The sequence below is a fragment of the Lupinus angustifolius genome, chromosome LG04, assembly GCF_001865875.1.
Source record: "Lupinus angustifolius cultivar Tanjil chromosome LG04, LupAngTanjil_v1.0, whole genome shotgun sequence".
NCBI lineage: Eukaryota > Viridiplantae > Streptophyta > Magnoliopsida > Fabales > Fabaceae > Lupinus > Lupinus angustifolius.
In genome coordinates this window covers 9,308,566-9,334,269 of record NC_032012.1, presented here as the reverse complement: position 1 = coordinate 9,334,269, position 25,704 = coordinate 9,308,566, and the positions used below count along the sequence as shown (strand labels likewise).

Sequence of the window (25,704 nt, the reverse complement as noted above, 5' to 3'; positions counted from 1 at the left end):
TTAACATTTTGGTTATCATAAGAATTTAGCAGTGCCTTATAGTACTAGACTATGTCTTGTTGATACAAAATCTCTAGTTTGAGAATAGGATCTTAAACAAAAAAAAAGTATATCAAGAGAAATATGTCGTCTTACACTTTGTGTTACTTTGCATGTTAAAATTGATTGATGTAAATTTTAGACAAAATTACTCCACCTTAATATAAAGTGGAGACCACAAGTTTACTCCAATAAATATAGATCATACTATGTTATATGTTTTTCACTTTATGGAACTCAAATAATCACTCACGCTTAAAGTCCATTGCTACAAAAGTTGTAGACTGTGGTTTTGGTTTGAAACTCATTAATTGGTTTATAGTCAAGTGTATGATGCTCATCAAAATTGTATACAATTTGTACAATTATATGCAACTTTCATTTGAAGATGTTCTAACCAATAATTTAATTATAACAAATGTGTTTAGGAGTCTGATTGTATCCTATGAAAGTGAAAGTTAAATCATGGGTACAAGTAAACAAAATTCAACTACTTTATAACAAACTCATTTAACTTAGCTAGAATAATATTCACTTGTGTAGAGAAGATATCATCTGTTGCTGTGGTGTAGTGGTTATCACGTCAGTCTTACACACTGCAGGTCCCCAGTTCGATCCTGGGCAGCAACATTTTTTATTTTTCAATTATTTTGTGGTATAAAAAACTGTGATGAACTTCTATTGTTTATTCTTCAAGATCATGTATTATTCTGTTTCATTTATATCATGTAATGTAACCACAAATATTAACCTTTTCAACATACTATCACATGGTGAGTTATGCCTACCTCACAAAAGTGACTCTTTGACACATTTTTCTCTCCAAGAATTTCCTTGTATACTATGTAGAGTCTACAGAAATCACAGAAAAAGTTGATTAACCAATTCCCTTTTTTCCACGCCAACCTCTTTCAAAAACTGATTCCCTCTTCCTCACTCTTTTTCTCTCATTTCACAACATATTATGTGGCCTATGTTATATCCAATTTTAGATTCTAGAAACTATAGTTACATGGCTGACATTCTGATACGTGTCCGAATTTATACGATTAAACTATATTTACATTATTATCATTACAAGACTTTTTTTATAAGAAACTCATTACTTAGGTTTGGTAAACCAAACTCGTTACACCTTAAAGTAATCGATGTAACCATGTATTTGTTTCCCAGACAAAACCAAAGACAAAGAGACAACAAAAAGCATGGGTAGGCCCTGCAATACCACCTCAAAAGTAACGTTTATTTCAGTTATATCAGTTTCATTATTGTCTCCCTCCAATCTTTATGGCTCAGCCACTCTCTCTTTTGACCAATAACTCATTTTTCTCCTCTTGATCTTTGAGAAATTCTCACTCAATGTTTATGCCCTACGTAATTCATACTTTGCCTCTACAACACTTACAATTATAATTAGCAATGTTAGGCCTCATTAATGCTAAATTTTGATTCCACTACATGAATGTCTCATGCAGGCATGTGAATCTTGCTTGTTCTCAATAGGTGAAGTGAGTTAGATGTATCGAACAATGTTATTATATTATATCATGTTCTAAAAGTTATTTAAATCTAAATATATTCCGTTATTTTACATATAATTCATCTTAACTTCTTCTGTTTCAATTGTAGCTACCATGTAATAATTTTAGTAGTCTTTACAAGCAATTGAAATTATAATCTTGATATAGCTATATTTCTTATAAGTGTTTGTGATAAATACAATGTATTCACAACAAACATTTACAACCTTTAAAACCACTTAAACTACTCTTCTCAACAACTATATATGTGTCAAACCAAATAAACTTTGCTCCTAAGAAATCTAATTTACATTTTATTTTACTAGCTATCTAGAATGTCTCCTTAAATTAATTTAACTAGCAGATTAGATTTTACATTTTTACCATTTGATTAATCAAGCCTACATCTTCTGCCACCTAGAGAAGTGTGTCAAAAGAAATGTACAATAATTAGCACTTTTATTCCTCTCTCTATATATATATATACCCATTTGCCAACCATTCTTATTGTCTTATCTTACTACCATTTTTCTGTCTCTATCAGTCAAACTAGTATTGAAATAGTTGGCTTTTTGTACAATTTGTAAGTCCAATATTGTTTTGTTCAAATGTTCAGAAAAGGAAAAAGAATATGCTATAGTCCTTATATCAATGAGAAACCAACCATCTTTCTCAATGGAAGAGAACTAGGAAACATGAAGAAGATCATTGGAAATCAGACCAAAGAAACTGGAGTAGTAATGTCACCTATGAAATTCTTAATAAGGCTTGGAGCAAAGGTGGCAAGTGCTGTAAGAGTTGTTACTATGAGAAGGAGATCTTGTAGGAAGATTTCTTCATCAACTTTGCCAAAGTCACGTTCATTTTCAGACCCTAATGATTCTTATCGTGCTAGAGCTGTACAAGATTGTATTGAGTTCTTACATTCTTCTTCCACTAGGGAGAGACCAAGTTGAGTCTCTATGCAAAAATTATCCTAAAGGGTATGTTTTGGTGTTTTTTATTTACATGTTCAATAGTAGGAAATAGATGTTAATCTTTGTGATTCTCAAACTTAGGTAGTGATTCTCATATAAGACATTGGCTCAAGCCTCAAATCATAGTTGTTAGAATTGCATGTTGTAGTTTTTCATTCATTGGAATACATTGTATGCGGTTCTATGATGTGAATTTTCAGTATCCTAATGTGATTAATGCTCAACTGTCCCCTACTTTTTACACAAAGACATTTATTACTCTCTAATTTTTATTAAAAAATGACCTTATCGTAACTGTGTCCCTCTTTTTGATAAGTCAATTGATTTTAAATTATGAAAAATATGCTTATCAACCAATCAAAGATGAGGGTTACATCGTTATAGTATACTTTATGGGACAACAAATATTATTCGGATGACATTGAATATTCCGGCTGCTAAATACATCCCTGTCCCACAAAGTGATAGATAGGAGCATGTAGGCCCATTCTGTTCTATCCAACATCCACAAAGCAATATGTCAGTGTCAGCCTTATGTTGAAAATATGTAAATATCACAATTTATATCTCTCAACTTTCAACAATGTTTCTTTGACCATAAGAAACTCATCTCAAATTTCCTCTTTAGGAACCCAACAACAAGGGAATACAAGTCATACTTCTCATAGTGTTATTATATTGTAACATACAGTGTTGAGTAGAATACAAAGAGCATGCAAAAATTGCTCATATGAAAAAGAATAAAAGAGCATAAAAGTGAATTGAGCCAACCCTACAAGTGATTCATAGTGACACCTTTACCTTTTTTGCCTTGTTTTTTTTGTTGAAAAAAATCTACAATAAAGCAAGAGTCTAATATCATGAACATCATCCAGTGGAATAGTTCTGAGCTTGAACTGATTGTTATCTGGAAAAGAAGAAAGTGTGACAACAAAAGACTCACCATGCAGACAATGATGGTACAACACAAAACAAAGTGTTAAAGTTAACACGTACTCATCATGCAAGTGCCATTACATGTGGCAAAATTATTTACACTACTGAATCCATCCAAATTAGTTTACTAAAGTTAATATATTTAAATAAATATAATCTATGATACTCATTTTGATGAATATTTAATCCATAAAAATAAACATTCACAAACAATGTTTTTTGTTTTTCAATTTCTTTCACTATCACACTTACATCCTACTTTCGTATAATTTTTTATTAAATTAAAGTCTTATACCTATCTCTATATCCTTATCAATCACAAGACATATGGATGTGATTAACATTATATATAGCACATGTTAAGTATGGACTAAGGTTATGATTTCTTATAGTTTGTGTCGCTCCATGTGTTATGGGTTTGTGATTGGTCAGAAAAAATATATTTAAATTAAAATTTAATTATTAAGTATTTTTTTAACCAATTATAAACTCATGACACATGGAGTGATACAAACTATGAGACAGTAAATATGCTCCGCTCAAGGATGAAGTTGAACAAATTTTGCAACCAGCTTTTTTGTTGGGTGATAGCGTTCAAATCATGAGTGGCTGAATGCAAGGGTCATGGGCTAATCACACACCAGTGATCTGAATTCAAGTTGGCTTGTGCTGAACCTAGGCCCAAGCTTAGAGCCCGACAGGCTTAAACCTGGATTAATCTACTCTCAACCCAGCCCATAAAACTTAATGAAAAAATGAACTCATTTTTGTCTGGCTTAATTATTGAAACTTAAGACTAAAATTTATTTACTGCATATTGTTTAGCAAGTACCAACAGGCGTTGGTTCAAGTGGTACATGCTTGTGGATGGAAAAAATGTCTACTGGGAGAGTTAGCCCCACGTACCTATGGATGTTCCCGGCTCGGACAGGATTGCCTCCAGTGTGAGGATACATGTGAGAAACTAAAAAAAATATTGTATAGCAAGTGTTGAGATAACATGCAAGGATATGAAAATAGCATATGAAGTTATCATTCTTAAAGGAATACACAATGAAAGAAAAAAATATATAATTTGGCCATCCCTTGTACTATACTCATTCTCATGTTAATTAATTAATCCTTTTATTTTCCATATTACTCTTCCACTTTCTCAGCATATAAGTAATGTTCACTCAACCTCTTGTGGGTTTTGTTTGAATTAAGGTAGAATCAAACAACAGCACATGCATGTACATATGATGTTGCTGGAATATGTCATTGACCTTTTCATCCTCACATGTCATGTAATAATATGCAGAACATGGTACTATGATGATATTTTATATACATATGTCTATGATAAATTTATAACACATGATAAGATTAAATTGTAGTAGTGCAGGATATACATATAAGGGGACTCGGATATACAGATAAGGTGTCTTAGGTGAATTTGTAACATTACCCATTTTCAAAGATAAGGTTAAAAGAATACATTATGCAATGTTCAAAAGCACATGTCTACATCTTCTGTAAAGCTAACATGGAGGGACCATTCATTTTTTTGTAAAAAAGGATTCGTGGTGGCATTTGGTCAGCAATTATCAATATATAGTTTCTACAATTTAATATTATAAATTGTATTCTTTTTTTGTTTCCCACATGTATCATTGTAATGGTACATGTTTGATTCTTCTTAAGTAATGTTTCGAATTCGAGTCTTATAGATAGAAAAAAATATCCGCTGAAAAAGTTAGATGAAGTTGGATAAAGTGTACTTATGCTAGATGAAGTTTACTTATAAGGTTGGGAATTTAAATCTTGGGAACACATATGGGAGGAAATAACTATCGCTAATGGTCCACAAGGGTTAGTGCATGTTCAATAGTGTGTGAATTAGTGTCATTTCATTTGTTAATTATTTTAATTATTTAAGAATATACAATCAAAATTCACTTAATTCAAATTCAAAGTAACTAATGTTTTCTAGATGAATCATAAAGAGTGATACATTTAAGGCCACAATTTTAGGACACCATATTCTTTATTTTATTTAAAAGAAAAAAACTTTAATGAATAAACTCAATTTAGTGTATGTCTTCATCTTTTGCCGTTACAACTAAAGGATTTTAGCCACTTCAATGAAAATTGATTCAGATAATAAGGAATTGACCTCTAGCTCATATGTCTAAGTTTAAATTGCTGACTTGAACATGATGGGGATCTGCTGTCCTCAACCATATCCCCAACCACATTCCTGACCAATTACAATGAAGCAAAATTGATAAAGCTATGAATATTTAAATTTTTTTAACTGACGGGGCATAATAGAATTGGTCTGTAACAGGATTTGGGACAGGATGATCCTTGTCAACTTGAACATATAGATTTGGAAGATAGTTAAACTTTTATTTTATATAATATTTTGTACCTTGACTCTCTTCCTATATCTTTCTTTTAATCAAATATTTTATCTTCCTATCTTTCTGGTTTCTACAAAAACCTACACCAATTTTCAAAGTATTTAGGCTCTAATTTATGCAAATATCTTTCTTGTGTCATAGATGACAATGGATGATAAACACCACCTATGATGGACTGAAATTATATTCTGATAAACTTAGCTCTAGTTGATATTAGATTCAGTTTTTTTCTTTCGGTATAATAATTAACTGTTTTGGTAATAGATGTTTTTTTTGCTCAAAAAAAAGATGATAAGGACCAAGTAAGAGAAGTTTTATGTAAAATAACTAAATTATTTTGTCATAAATGAATCATAGGTAATCTTGTCGAATGTGTAATGTTGAAGTAGACACAAAATTGAGAATGACATGGATAGATAATGTAGCCACGTGAACAATTCCAACACCTTGACAATATAGTTTTATTTAACTTCTTTCCTTTCTTGTGCGATTACAAGTAAGCATTAATGAAATTGATGCATGCCATAATGTTAGACTTAGGTTGAAGGCTTGTTTTGAACTAGATCTTTCCAATATCTTCAAGGAATATCCTTTTTGTTATAAGTGTAATACAATGGTGTAAAGATGTATACATAATCAATGTGTCATTCATCCTTTATTTAGATTACATTTTTGGAAGAGTTTATATGATTGAAAATGAATGGTAAATAATATGGGATGTAAAAAACTCTTACATTATTAGTGTATATATTTTTTCCTCTTGTTATAAATCATATATTCATCTTTTTAAGTAATATTTTTAATTAATAATTAAATCAATGTTGATGAGAGTTGTATTCGAAGTTCTCTTGTAATAGGTGGTGGTGGTGGAGCTATTCGGGACCATGCAGGTCAATAGTTGTCTGGTTTTAACTTTGATGTTAGATAAGTTATTTTAGTGGAGCTTTTGGCAATGGATCAGGATCTGAAACTTGCTTGGCAATTGGGTTTTAAAAAAGTCGTATCGAAAGTGGTTGTCTCGAGACGGTCCATATTCGTTCTAGCGGTATTCATATTCAGCATCATCAAATATTGAAGGTTGTCTCAGTTGTCCGTTCTTAGTTATCTCGAGACTAGATAGTGAAAGTTGATTTTGTTGTTCGTCAAGCTAATCAAATGGTTGATTTCATGGCCATCATCCTCTTAACTAGGTTATTCTTTTGTTTTTTTTTTCTTGATTCCATTTTACCAAAAAAAAAAAAGAGGGGTAGGTAAAAAAAAGTTTAAAAATATCGTTACCAACTAGAAGTGCACTTAAATCCAATAATGTATAACAATTAAATATCTAGATCTAAGAATATATCATGGGCATACCTTTAATCCTGCCCCCTAAAATATGGCTATATGCAGTTATGCATCTCTTTCTGACATTACTAACTATAAAATGAGAGCAACATATGAACACACAAACATGAAACAATTAAATATATTAAATCAAAGAATATATTTGTGGACATTGCTGACCATGTAATGAAAGTAACACATGTCGGTATGCATCTTTCTCTGTCATTGCTGACAATAAAATGAAAGCTATGTTACTTACTTCAAATGTTGTTTATCAGGGTCATGTTTAGAAATTTATGGCTTAAGCAAAAATAAATAGAGGATCTAATCTAAATTTTAGTTTTTTGAATGCTGAAAGATTATTTATTTAATACCTACTTGTTATAAAAGAATATTATAACTATAGAACATATACTCTTGTTTTTTATAAGGTTTTATAAGATATACATATTTTGTGTGACGTTTTTTGGTTTATAGTAAACTACAAGATATACATGCCACTTTGCTGAAAAAAGTTACAATGTACTGGCTTTTATTAAATTTGTTGTGTTTTTATCAATGGTCATCGCCTCATGGGTAGGAAATACAAATGGCGATTAATCGTCCCCAAACATGTTCCAAACCAATCATAATAAAGTAAAAATAGATAAAAATATAATATTTAATTCTCGGGACATCATATCCTTATTCCGGAAAGACTCACCCATACCTTACACTTTGGCCAATCATAGAAAGAAGAAGCTGAAAAGAAGTGGAGTAGATTGAAGCATTAAAATATTGGAAAAACCTGAACACAACAAACCAATAAGGAGTAAAACAAACACACCCTATATGGTGGATGATAAAATATTTTATAGACATAATGTATTTTCTTATTGTTTCCTCTACACTCTAGAGATTCTTTATGTGATAATGTTGTGGTGACAACTCAGATAAACTTAACAAGCAGTTCCAGATTAAATCACATTTCTGAAAGATACAGATCTTATCCATTGTTATCATAGTAGAATTATGAATATACCTAGTGCATCTTTAACTAAATTCTTTTAGTCCAAAAACTACATTAGATATTACATTTTCAAACTAGAAAACCTCTGCATGCCATAAAATAAGCCTATAATATAATAACTCTGACTTTCTGTAAAATCCAACTCCAATATCTGTGTACCAAATGCAGAAGAATATAAATTGCATCCATGCTACTTTACAAAGTATACAACAAGGAATGGGAGAATATTAAAAATCTCAACTACTTACTCAGAAGACAATAAGACACAGAACAAAGCAGCAAAAAAGAAAAATCAAAACTCTGTTAAGTGATTTGTCTATCAGCATCTCTTGTTGTCTCAATGTTGGGTTATTACTTCCCATCAGCTGATACGAATTCGGGTAGGCATACAAATTTTCTGAATTGCCAAACACTCGGGCATAAACCATCTCTCCAAGCATGCCAACCACAGGGTTTTGATATCCTGGATTGAGCAATTGAGGGGAGGAATCCTCTTCGTGGTGACCCTGATAAGGATTTCGGTATGGAAGTTGTTGACCACTTTGAGATGATGTTCCCAGAAGAGCTTCAGCACTGGAAGCAGAAGGTCTAGGTGGTATGAAAATATCGCAACAAGAGGACGGTTTTCCATCATGGTGACTTTGACTTGAGGCCTGGCCCCGGCCGTAGAGTGGAACCATTGTAGTATGGGATATATCAGCCTTGCAAACAGGACACTGTGGGTGCTCATCGGGTGCAAGAGAATCACTTTGGACATGAAGCCACTTGTAGATGCAAGGCCAGCAGTAAAGGTGGCCACAAAGTGTGACTACTGGTTCATATGCAAAGTCTAAGCAGATGTTGCAATCAAAACAACCATTGTAGTTTTCTGCTTCTGTCACAGCATTGGGAATGCTTTTGCTTTTACGTTCATCGGAAAAGTAGTGCTCAAATGCCATTAATCAAGGAACCCTTCTCAGTTCTCACAAGTCACAACTTTGTTCACTATCACCTCCTTAGCCCTGCATACACAAGTGATGAAACCAGCTTTAAAAAAAGTTGGGGGGATTCAGTTCTATATGCAGTCAAGCCGAAAGTATAAATCATTTGGATATTTCACCAAGTTGATGTCCAGCAAGAAAAAAGATAGTGTTAATAGAGAAGAAATAGAGTAACCAAAATGGAAAAATGAAGAGATTTTGCATTCATAAGTTGCTGATCCACACACACTAGCAAGGGTTCCTGATTAGTGAATCAAATACAGTCATGTTCATAAGCAAAACATTTCATATCTCATCTTCAAGTTTCTTATAAAGTACTACCATAAACAACACCAATTATGTATGCAAACAAGCTTATGATTCCAACTTCTATTCCTTTCCCAACTAAAATAAAGAAACTGTAAAAAGCAACAAGTCAACTAACTCAAATGCATAATTCTGAACTTAAACATATATCATGCATCATGTCATTTCTACCCAGTGTACAAAGGATGCCCAAATATTCAATTTGAAATACATATATGGTTCTTATGGTCCATGACATCTTTCTTTTAAGAGGCTGATGCAGGCTGTGAAAAAATCAAATAACATGGAAGTGCACACACTAGTTCAAAATCTATAAAGCAAGACTGCATAATTAGTTGCTTGAAGTCTATAACCCAGAAATAGATCGACCTTTATAACCCAGTCACACTTTTCTACAAGTTTGTTCACAAAAACCGGGCATTGGAAAGATATCTCTAGAATTGACATAAGATTATAGATCCTTATTTAGAAGAGCTTATACAACAAGCTATGAAAATAACTTATGATACTCATATAAGCTCTTTTCAGCTTATTTAAAAAAAAGTTATTTTTTTGGTACTACCAATGGTATCGTTTACCCTTCCCTTTTAGTATTCGTAAATGTCGCTCCCAACAAGTGTCGCTCCCAATAACCGAAAGGTTATTGAATAAACGTCTACAAAAATGGAAGGGTCCACTGAATGAACATAGAAGGGCAGAAATGCTAGAATTAAGGCACCAAATAGCAATATTTTGGCATTCCCAGCAATTCATTTTTGTCCATTAAACATAGAAGTACAGAACAAGGATTAAAACCTTAAACTTTAAACTGCAATAAAAAAATACAGGATCTTTGCAACACAAACTAAATCAATTGAGACCATTTGCACAACCCCATTAATCAACTAATGAATAAGAACTTAGAAAACAACAACAAACAAAAACTTGATGAAACAACAGCACATAAAATGGAATGAAAGATTCGAAAGAGTTGTTCATACCCAGATGAAAAAGGGAAGAGATTTGGGTTTGGGTTGGAGAGAAAAATATGGAACAAAGAAAGCAAGTAAGAATGGTGAAAGTGGTGAGAAAGAGTAGAGACAAAGTGAGAGCGTGAGAGAAGGTAGTGTATATATAGAGAGATGCGTAAGTATCCTCTTCACTCCTCGGAGAGGGAGTACCTTATAAAACAAAAGCACCAATATCATCAATATTTGACATTTCTATCCTTGGAAGAAGAACTTTCCTCTCCAATAGAACATACCTCTCCCGACAACATTATCTGTTGTTTCAAAAAGTGTGTAACTCATATCATTTTATCTTATTGGTAAAAAATATTTTATTATTAAATTTTAAACTTAAATATATATTGTTCAATCAATCAAAAGAAATATCACATAAAGTAACATCATCAGCTGATGTTGGATACCATATTACCTAAAACAACATATTATCTTAATCCAACCATACCTAAATCAGTTTCATATTAGTTCAAAACTCAACTATTTATTTAGTTTGATAAATTAAGTTAATTATGAACCAAACAAAATATAATATAATTAAAAAGTTGAATTCATTAAAAAATGAGCAGAAATTTCACTTCTTAATTATATACATAGATAATGAGAGCGTTAAAGTAAAAATCATTCTCATATAACAATTATTATTGAGTTGTATTGGCCTTAAAAATATTAATTGAGATTAATCTCTGCTTGAAATTTAACTCAATTATTAATGAATTAGAATTGGCATGATTCATTTCAAACCGAATCTTCCCACTCATTTAGTGAACATGTTAAAGCTTTGTTTAACCAAAAGCAAAAGAGAAAACTAAAGATGTCCATCACAAGTGGGGAACTCAATTTAACATGAAACCATAAACCAAAATCTAAGGGGTATAAATATAATGCAATCATAAATTACAATCTCTCTTTAATTCAAAGAGAGAAAAATAGACTATTACATAACTTTACTTCTATATAAAAAGTCGTGCAAACAATTATTCACGAGACTTCCAATTTCATTATCTGCTTTCTGCGTTGTTCTCTTTTTACTAAATGATTCATCAAATTTATCACATTGGTCTTGTTATCTACGTGCAAAACTAATATATTTTTTCGTGTATAGTCCTAACAAGTATTATTTTAATGAGTTAAACCTTTACTCTAAATGATATATAGAGATAAAGTCATAGGAGTGTTACTAAACCAATATCTTATTAGTTTATTATCTATTATCAGTATTTCATACTCACAAAAACTTCTATAGAGATGAAATCACATAGAAACAATCAATAGGTTTCTGATAATACATTAATATTTTTATTTTAATTAAATTTAATCTTAAATGATAGCATCAAAAAACATAAAAATGTATCATAAGCTTGTGATTGGTCAAAAAAATATACTGAAGTTAAATAATTCCCTAGTAATAGTAGGGTTAAGGTCAAAAAAAGACTATATTGCATAAATATTAACTTTTATATATCTTTAAATAACTTTGAATCGTACAAAATTGGTATGAATGGATAGCTTTATTAAACCAAAATAAATATAATAAATGTTACTTACAATGTACCAAAGAAAACCTATTATTCACGGTATATAAAATTAGTGTTACTTACAATGTACCAAAGAAAAAGACTAGTGCTACAAAAGTTGCATGTGATCCCTAGATCCTCATTCTGTGGGATAGAGACACTTAGTTTCCTCCACACACACACCTTTTTATCTTTTAACCCACTACCTTTCACTGTCAAATAACTTATATGATATTATTATAAGATTATAAAATTTGGTTTTAAGAATATACAACAAATTTGTGATTGATTTAGAAAATGTTCACTTCTACATAACAAATGTTCACCATCCACAAAAAGTATGATCAAGTAGAGAGAGAAGTGACAAAAAAAAGATAATTTATTAGTATAATAAATAAGGCTATTGGTAGTGTGTATTGGATTGACTACAAATAAAAAAAAATCATTTGAATCAAATATTAAAAAAAATTATTTAGGGTTTGACTATGGTGAATTAAAAGTATTAAATTCAATCAAATATGACAAGAAAAATTACTTTGATAAATAAATGATTTGGCTCAATTTTTTATTGTTTACTTTTTTATTAAAAATACCAATATAATATGAATTGAAGTCCTAAAATTATATTTCAAATGGTAAAATAAAAATAATATGATAAGTTATTTTATTGGGTAAACAATTTGTCAAAATTAAAAAGTACAAAAAAGAAAATTGAATCATTGACATACAAGCAAAAACCAAGACCTAAGCTACATGTTTATTGTATTTCACGAATATACTAAATATATTACCAGTTAAGAAATACAATTTAGTTTAATTAAGTTCAGTTTTATTATTGAATTTGGAATTTGATCATTTGGCAAGTTGTTTATAAATCCAAACAAAATTAAATGATAACCAACAAGTGTTGGTTCAAATGGTACATATTTGATTTTCCTTAAGCAAAATCTCAGGTTTAAGTCTTTTGAATGGAAAAATATCTGCTATGCTAGAAGAGTGATGTTCATGACTAAGACATGATTGTTTCTAGTGATAAAGGTGAGAAATAAAAAACTAAAATTAAATGATATAAAAAATAAGAAAAAAGTGATGAGAAAAAGAAAAGGTGAGAATATATAAATATAAAAAACTTTTACGAGTATATTTATATATAGAAATCAATTACTCCATCTGTCAAATTTTCTCTCTCTCTCTCTCTCTGTTCATGGAAAATGGAATTTATGTGCAGTCATTTTATGACCTTGCCAACATATAAGAAAACATAAACACCCTTTCTTCCATGGCGATTTTGCTTCTCCTCCTTCATCAAAGCCTTCTAACCCTTCAGGTAATGGTTTTTTTATATTCTTTTACTAAACATCTTTCATTATTTTCACCTTTTTTTCTTCAAATATAAAATTTAAAATCTTCATACCCTTCTTCATCCTGGATTTTTTTTCTGTTATTACCTTCTATTTATAGTTACTAGGGATTTTCTTCATCATTAACATAAAAAGATTGTATCTTTGAGGTTCCTGTTCATTATATTTAGTTTTATATTTTAATAATATATATTTATCGTGGTGTGTCTGGATTTTTCAGGCTTTTATGGAAGGTGGGATTTGACTTTGATGCCACAAGGGGAAGGGTGGTGGCTGTAGAATTTACCAAAGGGCACATGTGTTTGGTTCATTACTGTTTCCATTACCATCATAACTCTTTACCTTGTATATGAAACTTTAGCCATTCTCTTTTTTTTTTCTTCAAATGGGATTGGATTTTGCCTCAGAGAATTTGAATGGTTTTTTACATTTTCTGATTCCTCTGATAGTTGTTGTTAAAGGGTCTGAAAAAATCTAGTTTTTGTAGACCCTTTTGAAGGTAGAAGCAGGAGGGGTCTTATAAGTGCAAGATCTTAAGAAAGCTTTGAAGTTTGAAGGATTAGTTAGGAACAATATGAGTGCAGATACTAATTCTTGGATAAGGAGGACAAAATTCTCTCATACTGTGTGTCATAGATTGGATCCTTCTAGATTGACCTCTCTTCCTAGTAGCATTCAACCAGGTCTGAAGTTAAGGCCTTCACAGGTTCAAAGGAGTCCTGTATTAAGCATACAAAGATCTATATCCCCTTTGCCTGAAACTGTTGTTTCTGAGGCCTTCAAGGAAGCTCGGCATGAAAAGAAGAGGTTCTCGACGCCAGGTCCTCGAATGAATGATAATGATATGAGAAAAATGGGTAAGTTATCAAATAAGGATTCACAAGAAAGCAGGATATCAAGTGCAAAGTCAACTTCCACTAGTCCAATTAGGCAAGTGAAATTGAATGACAAGTCATCGAAGCATCGCAAAGATGGATGGGCTAAGTATTTTGACAATGGTGGAAGAAGGGTTACTGCTGAGGAAACAACTGATGAATGGACTGTTGACCTCTCTAAGCTGTTTCTTGGCCTTCGGTTTGCCCATGGGGCTCATAGTCGGCTTTACCATGGTGTATATAAGGAAGAACCAGTTGCTGTGAAAATTATTAGGGTACCTGATGATGACGAAAATGGAACCTTGGCTGCTAGATTAGAGAACCAGTTCATTAGAGAAGTCACCCTTTTATCTCGACTCCACCATCCAAATGTTATAAAGGTAATTAATTATTTTCCCATCCCTACATGCTTACGAGTTATGATAATGCTGTCTGTTATGTCTTATTGAATAAGGTTAGAATATACATTGTATCGTACTAATTACTTACTGGATTTGACCCAAGGCTTCTATTTAATACATTTTTCTCTCATGTTTTTGCCGTCTTACGCAGCTTATATCATGTTGACATTTTACTGTAATAATGAGGCTGCTAGTTTCTCTCATATATTTTTGTCGGATTATGCAGCTTGTATCATGTTGCCATAGTTTACGGTAATAAAGAGGCTAGCAATATATATGCATTTTTCTCAAGTTTTTTTAATCTTATTACAGTTTGTAGGAGCATGCAGAAAGCCACCGGTCTATTTTATCATCGCAGAGTATGTAGAAGAAGGTTCCTTGAGGGCATATTTGCATAAATTGGAGCGCACAACTGTATCTTCACAAAAGCTAATATCTTTTGCTCTGGATATTGCTCGAGGAATGGAATATATACACTCTCAAGGTGTCATTCATCGAGACCTTAAACCAGAGAATGTCCTCGTCGATGAAGACTCTCATCTTAAAATTGCTGATTTCGGCATTGCTTGTGAGGAGGCAGTCTGTGACTTAATGGCTGATGACCCTGGTACCTACCGTTGGATGGCACCTGAGATGATCAAGCGTAAATCCTATGGGAAAAAGGTTGATATCTACAGTTTTGGACTTATGTTATGTGAGATGGTGACTGGAACAATACCATATGAGGATATGACTCCAATCCAGGCTGCTTTTGCAGTAGTAAACAAGGTATGCCTATCTATGCTCCTTCGGTATCAAATCATATATGCTGTGCAATGTGATTCTCATTCTCATTGTTGCCATTTGCCACTACTCTTTCTAAAGGCCTCGTTTTTCCACCTCCAAAGCCCCCATTTGTTCCTCTCCTTGAGTTTGAGGTTGTTTGGACCTATTTTAATGGCCATTATATATAAAAGTAATGCAAATTGGACTTGTGCACAATCAATGATTCACTCGGCTTGCAACATAGACGATGCATGGTCAGATAATTATTGCAAAACCAAGTATGTTAGATATATCTTAAAGCCCGGTTAGGTTCCCCCTTGCTTAGAAAACAGTGGTGGAGCAACACAAATTCAATCGATCCTCCATTGGCATGTGTGACCAACCTATTCCGAAATAAAATTAAATCGAAATCGTGGTATAAATTTAACCAAGTGGTTTCTTAAACTAACACATTTTAGTATACATCTTAAAAGTATTAAAGATGTCTATATCTCCTAGAGTGATATAACATTATAGCTGATAGTTACTAAGAATGGAGCTAATTCAATTCCTAGGATCAACAAGTATCTTTGGGTTATTGTCGGAAATGTTATTTTGTTAGTGAATAGTTTCATTTCTTTTCGGCGGTTCATTTACCTGAATTTTTATAAATGTGTACTTGAACAGCCATATTATATACTACCTCTGATCCTTGTTATAGGACCCTTTTGGGGTTGTTTCATATTATACTCATGTGGTGTTCCAATTGTATTTCTTCAGAATTTAAGGCCTTCTATTCCTACAAACTGTCCACCCACAATGAGAGCATTAATTGAGCAATGTTGGTTGTCGCAACCCGATAAACGACCCGAGTTCTGGCAGATTGTTAAGGTTTTAGAGCAATTTGAATCTTCACTTGCCCGCGACGGAACCCTGACTCTGCTGCAAAACCCTTGTTCACATGATCATAAGAAAGGACTTCGAAATTGGATTCAAAAGCTTGGCCCTGTGCATCAAAACAATGGTCCTGTTCTTAAGCCCAAATTCATATGAATGAAAGATGTTATAGTGTCATAGCTTTTGTAGCACAACAAGTGAGCCTGTGTAATTATAAATAAAATGTTTGTTTGTGAGGTTCTTCTTGTTGTAGTTCACTTTTGTAACATTCATTGTGGATAGTGAATGGATTTTTCAAATTAGGGTGAAAGCATCTTTCATTTGCGCTGTGCATTAACTAATTATAATCAACTTATAGCACTCTAATTCTATACCAGAAACATTAAATCCACATCTTTAGGTAATACTAAGGGTACTCTTTCACTCTTTAAGTAAGGAACGAATGATACTAATAGGAATCGGACTCTTACCTTTTAGTTATTTTAGGTATCTAGTGGAGTTTATATTAGTAGACCAATATCTTATTGGTTATGATTCTTTTATGATGGCTTCAAATAGGTAAAAGAGTAAATTTTATATGAAAAGGTTCTATAAATTATGAACTTAGCCAACAATATTCCTATATGTTTCTCATTAACAATGCATCATCTTTAAGTTTTTGTATTAGAAATTTTGTATTTTATAAACAATATTTTTATTATTTTCCCTTATTCATCATTTGTCATGAATGAGAAGAAATAAATTTGTGAACTCTTTGAGAAGAGTCGGAGAAGTCAAAATTTTAATGTGATGATATTTTAAAAAAAAATCAACAACTCTTATGACATTTGATTTATTTTCAACTTATGCAGCCGGGTGAGCATGAGCTAGGTTGGGATGGATTAACGCTTGTCCTTACCCGACTCTAAATATTAGTCGGGTCACTTTTTTGAACATGATCGATCCTAGACTCGAAGCTAACCCGACCCCAAATAGTGATTGGGTCAACCTTTAAATCTGACCCGACCCTAGATCCAATTAAATATAGTACATACTCATTTTAGATAAGGACTTCCCAATATTTTATTATTATGAATATGTAGTTTGATATATAAAATGATATATGTATACATATATTATATTAATCATGTTATATTATGAAAAAAATAAAGAATAAATAATATTTTCGATAAAAAATGTATCATTACTTTATACACATCTGAGTAGAAACACATACAAACATAATGAGCAAGTGACCCTGAAACGGGACAGGCCGGATCATGTTTGGCCTCTTCCTAACCCTAAATATTGGTTGGGTCTACTTTTGGAACCCGAATTTGGCCCTAGCCCCGACCCTATTTAGATTCAATCATGATTGGGCCGTGCTGGGTGAGCGGGTAGGGCCGGTTCCTACTCACCCCTACTGCCATGAATCCTGCATGCAGACCAATGAGAGAGAGAGAGTTCTAAACTCTAACCATATTTTCCTCCCTCCCTCTCCCTCTCTCTCACAAGTCACAACTAGTGTCTACATAAGTATGTATTGATCATCTATGTATTGTCACTATAAATTTGAACTAGTGATGAGAAAAGACTTAAAAATATAAGGGGACAGTCTATGAGTTTTATACACGGTCAATACATTACCTCCCATTCATAATTAATTATCATTCACTTTTTAAAAAGTAATTCAATTGGATGGTAGATGATATAACAATTTTGTATAAATCTTTATATTGATGGTGTATAAATATTACATTCAAAATGAATGAAATGGGCCAGCATTGTTGCAAGAAGTTTGATCACTATTTTGATGAAATGGGCTTTTCTAGAGTGTCTATGTATTCACCAAACATTTAATCTAAAGTCAAATAATGATCAAGTTGATGAAGTCCATTACATTTATAGATTAACCTCAAGAATAGGTAGCATGAAATCATTAAATTCTCTACCGTTAGAGAAAGAATGAGCATCTTAGGTCAATAAAAGAAGAGAATAATGTATATCCTCGTATCAGAAGATAATTTATTTCCTCTAGCCAGTAAAAATGTGACATATGTGCTATTTTGTTTATTTTTAAAAATATTTTTATAGAAAATGATGAAACATGACACATATCATGATTTCATTGGCAGGAAGAGATACTTTTAGTCCCATAAATGAAATGGCAACATTTGTGGTGAATGTGGTGACCACGGAATTGCTTTTCTTTAAACACAAACAAGATAAAGTGGTGTACGAGATGAATGATTAAAGAAGGAAGCATGATCTTCAATTAATACGTTTTTCTATAATAAAAGAATCCAATATTTGGTGAAATTGGATGAAACTCGTCACTCCACTTTTTATGAGGTGGATGGAGGGAAGGATCAAAATTGGAGCTATGAAAATATAATATTTCTCAACCCTCTTTGTTATTTACTATGTTTTTTATTTTTTTATTTTTAAGGTTATAGATATAGTTTGATATGGAAAAATTTGTTAGATTATGGAAAAAATTGATATAATTTGACTATAGTAATAACATTTAATCCTTTGAAATTGAATTACAAATTAAATGAAGAAATAAAAGATGAAAAAGAAGAATAATAATTAAAAGTATAATCGTAAAGTAAAATATAAATGTGTATTGTGTTCCAAAATATCTAAAGACTCCAAATTATATAAAAAAGTTCCACTACCAAAATTTTTATTGAATGAGACAATATCAAATTATTCCGTTAGTACATTTTTCATCAAGCTAATATTTTAAAGAAATTTCTCATCATTTTATTAATTCTAATATTACATTTGCCCCCATTATTTATTCAAAGAAATTTGTCACAATATTAGTTTATAATATATTAAATTTATTATTAATTTAGTATTCTAAAGAATTTTTTTTGTACAAATCCCTTTTAATATTAAACTTATCACCATTTAGTTTCTTAAAGATTAAATGACTAATTTGATGACACCAAATATGGTGACAAATTGTGTATATATCATTTTCTTTATGATAGTTAAATGGTCTTATTTGACATTTGGTGAATGAATCACTATTTTTTAAAATCATTAACTAGTGTCATATAACAAAAAATTCAATCACTTTTTATAAATTTAAGAGTACACTTATAAAAAATTGGAAGAAGTATATTCACGGTTAGTAAAAAAATTGGTTAAAATTATATGAGTTGCAAACTAAAAAAAACTTTAGCAATGTCGTAATCTTTAAAGAACAATCTAGTATGCTATTATTTAGTGTTCACACTTCACTTCATTTTTCATTCCTTTTGCTAAGACATTAACATTTATCAGGTGTCAGTGCTACTGGTAGAGCTATTGCCTATAGGAATCTATTGTCTCCGATTATATCTACAATTCTATGTCAAATTAATCATAATAAAGTAAAAATAAATAAAATTATGAATACGTAATTTTTTAATTAATATAACATTGTCATTAGTTTGAGAAGTTTTTAAGACATTTTGAAAATAATAAATCAAATCATTGTCCAAGCTCTCAGCTAAGGACAAGGATCCTCTGTCCCAAAACAAAAAATTGATAATAAACTATGTTGAAGTTAAAACAAAAAATAAGGGTCAAGAATCTGAAAGGAAAAGTAAAAGAGTATTACAGGATTGAGTTATTGTCTTTTTGTTCTTTTTTTCTTTACTTATCGACCCTTTATGCTTCCCTCGGTACTCCATTTTTGTCCAGACATTGCACTGCTAAGTGATAAGCTCATAACAGGAATTACCTCGATCATATATATATATATATATGCAGTAACTCTTTTTATTAAAAGACAATGCAGTTAATAGATTGTTCAATGTAAAGCGTACATGACCTTTTATGATTAACCCAGCCATATATATCAAAGGCAACTTATGCTATTTTTTGTGGCACCACTTAAGAGTTAAGAAATCGGGTTCCTCGTGTGAATTTTAGCAATGACATAAGGTTAGGTGTTTGAATTTCTATGACATGTATGATAAGGTTGTACTTTTGCATGGTTTATTTTGTTTGTACTATTTTCTCTAAAATGACAATCTAGATATTTAATATTTGTTACTTTTGGGGAAAAGATGGGAAATTTACTTATGTTTCAATATATATGATTTTCTAATTATCTCTTTCCCATTCATATTCATTGACATGAGATAAGACTTCAAAGAAATATGCCATTTACACAACAAAATAGTAAGTTGTTTTCTTGTTGGAGACACAAATGTAGCTCAAAAATTGAACATTGTTGTACTAAGAATGTGATCGGGAGCCTCCAAAGAGATTCTATTGTTACTAGAGTATGGGAAGAGTGAAAAATTATAAATGAGACATCACGTTTTGAACAAAAACTTTAGACATTAATTTCATGAGTCTTTTCTACTTATAAACTTTTTCACTTCTCCCTTCATATCGAATGTGACAATGTGAGATTTCACACTTGAATGAGTCCATCAATCTCTCCCTAAAGTGTGGGTATCACACAACTTTCCGGTCTGCTCCCTTAAGCTCTGATAACACTTGTTTGACCAGATAGCGATCGGGAAGCCTCCAACCACCGGAGAGTTCCATTGTTACCGAAGTATAGGGAGAGTATAAAGTCATAAGTGAGACATCATGTCTTGAACTAAAACCTTAAAACATTAATTTAATAGTCTTTTTTCTACTTATAAATTCTCTTACTTCTCTCTTCATATTCATTCAATGTGTGACTTCAAACTTAAATAAACCCAACAAGAATAACCCTTCTCTTCCACTCTTGACTAGACCAAAGATTTTCTAAATAACATTGTGAACACAATAAATATATCTTTGAAACTTGACTCTTGCAGAAATCTCTTTCTACTGAACTGTCAATTTGTACACTATTTCTAGAGCTAGGTCCACCCTATAGAGTAGCCCCACCACGTTCTCAGTCACAGAAATTTTATCAATACTAGCATCTAATAATTTTCTTTTTCAAAAGACTAGGGGATTCCAATCCAAACATTGCAACTATTATCAAAAAAGTTATAGCCTTCTCCTTTTATATGGAATGAGTAGTTCAATTTCTTCTATTGAGGTCATTGAGTTTTTGCTTCCTGCTGCAATATTGATGGAGAAAAACCAAAACTCTTCAACCAGAACTGATAGAAAAATCGTTGAGAGAAATAGAAGAAATAAAATGAAGACTCTCTCATCCATGCTCAACTCACTTGTACCTCAACAAAGCTCAAGGGTCTTCCCACTCTTTAATTTGTCCCTCTATCTTCTTATACCCACGTTGTAAATTTGTGTATATGATCATAATTGAGGCTACACCATATTGATTTTTCTATTTTAATTATGATTATTGTTTTGATTGATCATATTTTCCCACTCTTGCAATTGCAGTTAACATTATATAATTGCAACATTAAACCTAGACTATATGAATGCATGTTTATTAAACAGTAAATACTTTGATGAATGATTCTTTTTTTGTTGTTTGAATCCATGCAGGAGTCTTTTTCAATGCCGGATCAGCTACATGAAGCCACGAACTACATAAAGAAGTTGCAGATAAACCTGGAGAAATTGAAGGACAAGAAGAACACTCTAGAGGAAATTCAAAGAGCAAATATGAGCACAAATAGAGTAGGAGGGTCAAAGTTTCCACAAATAGAGATCCAACAAATGGGTTTAGCCTTAGTGGTTAGTTTGATAACTGGGTTGGATTGCCACTTCATGTTCAAAGAGTGCATTCGAGTTCTTGGTGAAGAAGGAGCAGATATTGTTAGTGCCAATTATATAGTTTCTGAAGATTCAATTTTGCACACAATACACTCTCAGGTGAGTCTATAAATCTTAATTATCCCTTTAATATTACAGTTAATAGATTGTTCAATGTAAAGCGTACATGACCTTTTATGATTAACCCAGCCATATATATCAAAGGCAACTTATGCTATTTTTTGTGGCACCACTTAAGAGTTAAGAAATCGGGTTCCTCGTGTGAATTTTAGCAATGACATAAGGTTAGGTGTTTGAATTTCTATGACATGTATGATAAGGTTGTACTTTTGCATGGTTTATTTTGTTTGTACTATTTTCTCTAAAATGACAATCTAGATATTTAATATTTGTTACTTTTGGGGAAAAGATGGGAAATTTACTTATGTTTCAATATATATGATTTTCTAATTATCTCTTTCCCATTCATATTCATTGACATGAGATAAGACTTCAAAGAAATATGCCATTTACACAACAAAATAGTAAGTTGTTTTCTTGTTGGAGACACAAATGTAGCTCAAAAATTGAACATTGTTGTACTAAGAATGTGATCGGGAGCCTCCAAAGAGATTCTATTGTTACTAGAGTATGGGAAGAGTGAAAAATTATAAATGAGACATCACGTTTTGAACAAAAACTTTAGACATTAATTTCATGAGTCTTTTCTACTTATAAACTTTTTCACTTCTCCCTTCATATCGAATGTGACAATGTGAGATTTCACACTTGAATGAGTCCATCAATCTCTCCCTAAAGTGTGGGTATCACACAACTTTCCGGTCTGCTCCCTTAAGCTCTGATAACACTTGTTTGACCAGATAGCGATCGGGAAGCCTCCAACCACCGGAGAGTTCCATTGTTACCGAAGTATAGGGAGAGTATAAAGTCATAAGTGAGACATCATGTCTTGAACTAAAACCTTAAAACATTAATTTAATAGTCTTTTTTCTACTTATAAATTCTCTTACTTCTCTCTTCATATTCATTCAATGTGTGACTTCAAACTTAAATAAACCCAACAAGAATAACCCTTCTCTTCCACTCTTGACTAGACCAAAGATTTTCTAAATAACATTGTGAACACAATAAATATATCTTTGAAACTTGACTCTTGCAGAAATCTCTTTCTACTGAACTGTCAATTTGTACACTATTTCTAGAGCTAGGTCCACCCTATAGAGTAGCCCCACCACGTTCTCAGTCACAGAAATTTTATCAATACTAGCATCTAATAATTTTCTTTTTCAAAAGACTAGGGGATTCCAATCCAAACATTGCAACTATTATCAAAAAAGTTATAGCCTTCTCCTTTTATATGGAATGAGTAGTTCAATTTCTTCTATTGAGGTCATTGAGTTTTTGCTTCCTGCTGCAATATTGATGGAGAAAAACCAAAACTCTTCAACCAGAACTGATAGAAAAATCGTTGAGAGAAATAGAAGAAATAAAATGAAGACTCTCTCATCCATGCTCAACTCACTTGTACCTCAACAAAGCTCAAGGGTCTTCCCACTCTTTAATTTGTCCCTCTATCTTCTTATACCCACGTTGTAAATTTGTGTATATGATCATAATTGAGGCTACACCATATTGATTTTTCTATTTTAATTATGATTATTGTTTTGATTGATCATATTTTCCCACTCTTGCAATTGCAGTTAACATTATATAATTGCAACATTAAACCTAGACTATATGAATGCATGTTTATTAAACAGTAAATACTTTGATGAATGATTCTTTTTTTGTTGTTTGAATCCATGCAGGAGTCTTTTTCAATGCCGGATCAGCTACATGAAGCCACGAACTACATAAAGAAGTTGCAGATAAACCTGGAGAAATTGAAGGACAAGAAGAACACTCTAGAGGAAATTCAAAGAGCAAATATGAGCACAAATAGAGTAGGAGGGTCAAAGTTTCCACAAATAGAGATCCAACAAATGGGTTTAGCCTTAGTGGTTAGTTTGATAACTGGGTTGGATTGCCACTTCATGTTCAAAGAGTGCATTCGAGTTCTTGGTGAAGAAGGAGCAGATATTGTTAGTGCCAATTATATAGTTTCTGAAGATTCAATTTTGCACACAATACACTCTCAGGTGAGTCTATAAATCTTAATTATCCCTTTAATATTAGTAGTTCCTATATTTATATATACATATATTTGTGTAACTATGATTGTAATTAATTAATGTTCAGATAGAGGAATCTTCCAATGGAGCAAGGATATCTGAGAGAGTGAAGACTTGTGTGTATGATTCTCTTCTGTGGAGCAATGTTGCATTTTAAAGTGTTATTATAATTCATATGCCAGTTAAGTGTTTGGTACTAAGCAAATTCATATTAATTATCTGTCTATTGCATGGACTCACTGAAAATTTTCTCTCTTCTTTTTAAACGTGGATCATCTCCTTAATTTTACTGTGCTTTCATTGGTGCATATGATATGAGTAATATGTATATATAAATTGTGATGGGTTCTTTAACATGAGTCTTATCTATTATATTTCCCAGTGATTCTGTTTGTTCTTCTTTTCTGTTGTAAGTTGAAGTTGCAAAATCTGATTAGGGTTACACGTGTTCCTGTTATAGATATTATTAAATATTGTGTTTGGAGTTTGAAACGAAAAAAGGAAAGAACAGAAAAGGGAAGTATTCAAAATTGATAATTAAATGGATGTAAGCAGTAAACGTGATGCATGCAATCATAGATTTGTGATTATCTTATTTGGTTTATTCAAGTGTAAAAAGTCTCGTATTGGATACACGAGGAGGAATAAAAGCGTTTATAAGTAAAAAAAGTTTATAAAATTAATGTCTTTAAATTTTGGTTCAAGACGTGTTATACCAATTAAAAAATACCCCTACTCTTTAAAAAAATCTGAATTGGGATACATACAAGTATAATCGTATATTTATGGTATATAGTCATTTATAGTAAAATATGGAAGGAAATGCATACAACATCAATAACTTTTTCATTTTTATAAGTAGATATTATGAACTATATTTTTCTTCATAATTATACATTAATTTTATTTATTGATAAAATTAATTCATGCATGAAACTAATATTAAATTAATAATGTAATTGCTACCATTAAATTCATAAGAGTAGTAGATCTTTAGTCGTCAATGTAACAATGTATACATAGAGGTGAGTATGAGTTAGGTAAAATTTATCCCTTACTAGATCCTATATGTTAAACTCATACTTGATCCTAGATCCAAAGCTAACTCGATCTTAAATATTGACTGAGTTGGCCTATAATCTGAATCTAACCTTAAATCCAATTAAATATAATGCATATTTCATTTAGATAAAATATTCTCAATATTGTTTAATATTAGGGATATGTAATTTGACATATGAAATGATATGAGTACATATATTATTAATCATGTAGGTAAGATGAAAAATAGAGAGTTAATGATATTTCCGACCAAAGAGATATCATTACTATGTGCATAGTTAAATAGAAACATCTATAAACAAGATGATGAGTAACCATAGGACGGGTCTTAGATGGGTCATGTTTGTCCTCTACCCGACCCTAAATATTATATTGACCGAATCTAAATTTTAAACTCAAACTCAACACTAGGCTCGATGAGACCCAACCATATTTGAGTCTGATTTTAATCGAACCAAGTCGGATGAGTAGGTACGGTAGACTCCTGCTCACCCTTAAATGTAT

At 31.7% G+C, this 25,704-nt stretch overlaps 3 protein-coding genes and 1 non-coding gene across 6 annotated transcripts; 3 read left to right on the top strand and 1 right to left on the bottom strand.

The window, feature by feature from the left end:
* Window positions 597–669, top strand: TRNAV-UAC. The gene has a single exon. It is a non-coding gene; the product is annotated as a tRNA-Val (tRNA).
* LOC109345608 (E3 ubiquitin-protein ligase RMA1H1-like) lies at window positions 8,215–10,623 on the bottom strand. 2 transcript variants are annotated; one of them, XM_019584706.1, is made up of 2 exons: window positions 10,476–10,623; window positions 8,215–9,235 (listed from the first exon to the last, which is right to left on the bottom strand). In XM_019584706.1, exon 2 carries the CDS (start codon window positions 9,145–9,147, stop codon window positions 8,458–8,460), a length of 690 nt encoding a protein of 229 aa, XP_019440251.1. In that variant the 5' UTR covers window positions 9,148–9,235; window positions 10,476–10,623; the 3' UTR covers window positions 8,215–8,457. The 2 variants fall into 2 exon arrangements, with proteins under 2 accessions (XP_019440251.1, XP_019440250.1); XM_019584705.1 differs by having other exon boundaries at window positions 8,215–9,210.
* LOC109345607 (serine/threonine-protein kinase HT1-like) lies at window positions 13,197–16,601 on the top strand. The gene is made up of 4 exons (XM_019584704.1): window positions 13,197–13,340; window positions 13,595–14,629; window positions 14,963–15,418; window positions 16,175–16,601. The coding sequence occupies exons 2-4, from the start codon at window positions 13,949–13,951 to the stop codon at window positions 16,445–16,447; spliced, it is 1,410 nt and encodes a 469-aa protein (XP_019440249.1). The 5' UTR covers window positions 13,197–13,340; window positions 13,595–13,948; the 3' UTR covers window positions 16,448–16,601.
* On the top strand, window positions 21,227–24,449 carry LOC109345606 (transcription factor bHLH125-like). 2 transcript variants are annotated; one of them, XM_019584703.1, is made up of 3 exons: window positions 21,227–21,473; window positions 21,737–22,066; window positions 24,206–24,449. In XM_019584703.1, the coding sequence occupies exons 1-3, from the start codon at window positions 21,291–21,293 to the stop codon at window positions 24,293–24,295; spliced, it is 603 nt and encodes a 200-aa protein (XP_019440248.1). In that variant the 5' UTR covers window positions 21,227–21,290; the 3' UTR covers window positions 24,296–24,449. The 2 variants fall into 2 exon arrangements, with proteins under 2 accessions (XP_019440248.1, XP_019440247.1); XM_019584702.1 differs by lacking the exons at window positions 21,227–21,473; window positions 21,737–22,066 and adding exons at window positions 23,265–23,512; window positions 23,776–24,105 and having other exon boundaries at window positions 24,206–24,440.